Below are 956 nucleotides of genomic sequence, written 5' to 3'. Positions count from 1 at the left end.
TGTGGCAGCGAAGTCGTGTGTGGTGGGGGTAAAACTGAGGAAATAAAGGTGTGACGGTTTTATTTGGAGCCTTAGTCCCATCGGTTGGGGATGCTGTAGGTGTAATCTGCAGCGTTCATGTTTACAAATACGATTTTGTGCACCTCGTTAGTCCTTTAACCTGGGATGTGTTGTGGAGATGTTTGATGGGGCATCCTAAAGCCGGATGCCCTGTCTTTCATTATAGCTTAGAAGATGTCTTAGGGCTTGTTTTTTCTGTTTTCAAGTAGAAGTGGTCCAAGGGGAAAGTAAGAGACAAGTTGAACAACCTTGTCCTGTTTGACAAGGCCACCTATGACAAACTGTGCAAGGAGGTGCCCAACTACAAGCTCATCACGCCTGCGGTTGTCTCAGAGAGACTGAAGATTCGAGGCTCCCTGGCGAGGGCTGCCCTCCAGGAGCTGCTCAGCAAAGGCGAGTGCTGGAAACTGTTGGGTATATTCCTTGCTCTGCTGGCAGAGCTCGTGCTGCACCCGAAACAGACAAAGGAGTGTGCTTTTGGCAGGCCGCTGCCTTAGCTCGCGTTCCACGAGTGTTCCAGAGTGACGAGCAGCAGCTCTGCAGCATTCACTGGTGCTGCCATGCTAAGGAAATGCTGCTGCTGGAAGGATGGGTGGTGCCAGAACTGCTCCCAGACCTGAACAGAAGTCTCATTGAGCACATGTGTGGCTGGGCGCGCTGGTGTTCCTTCTCACACGCTGGCCAGTCTCAGAAGGGAGCACAACCTCCCCAACCCCCTCCACTACGCACACACTCAGGTAACTTCCTTTTCTTGTAGGTTTGATCAAGCTGGTGTCCAAGCACCGAGCGCAAGTGATCTACACCAGGAACACAAAAGGGGGAGACGCGCCCGCGGCAGGGGAGGACGCATAGCAAGGTGAGGCGGCCGCTCCGTGATGGAGCCGGGCTCTGCTTTG

General features: G+C 53.6%; 1 protein-coding gene across 1 annotated transcript; it reads left to right on the top strand.

Annotated features, from left to right (window-relative positions):
* Positions 1 to 269: 269 nt before the first annotated feature.
* On the top strand, positions 270 to 918 carry RPS25 (ribosomal protein S25; the record flags this gene model as incomplete). Its single annotated transcript, XM_010023008.1, has 2 exons — positions 270 to 453; positions 818 to 918. Coding segments are annotated over 2 exons (279 nt in total), but the record flags the coding sequence as incomplete, so codon positions are not given.
* Positions 919 to 956: the final 38 nt, after the last annotated feature.

Source organism: Nestor notabilis, unplaced genomic scaffold, assembly GCF_000696875.1.
Source record: "Nestor notabilis isolate BGI_N333 unplaced genomic scaffold, ASM69687v1 C14866031, whole genome shotgun sequence".
NCBI lineage: Eukaryota > Metazoa > Chordata > Aves > Psittaciformes > Psittacidae > Nestor > Nestor notabilis.
This window is presented reverse-complemented; position numbering and strand designations above follow the sequence as displayed.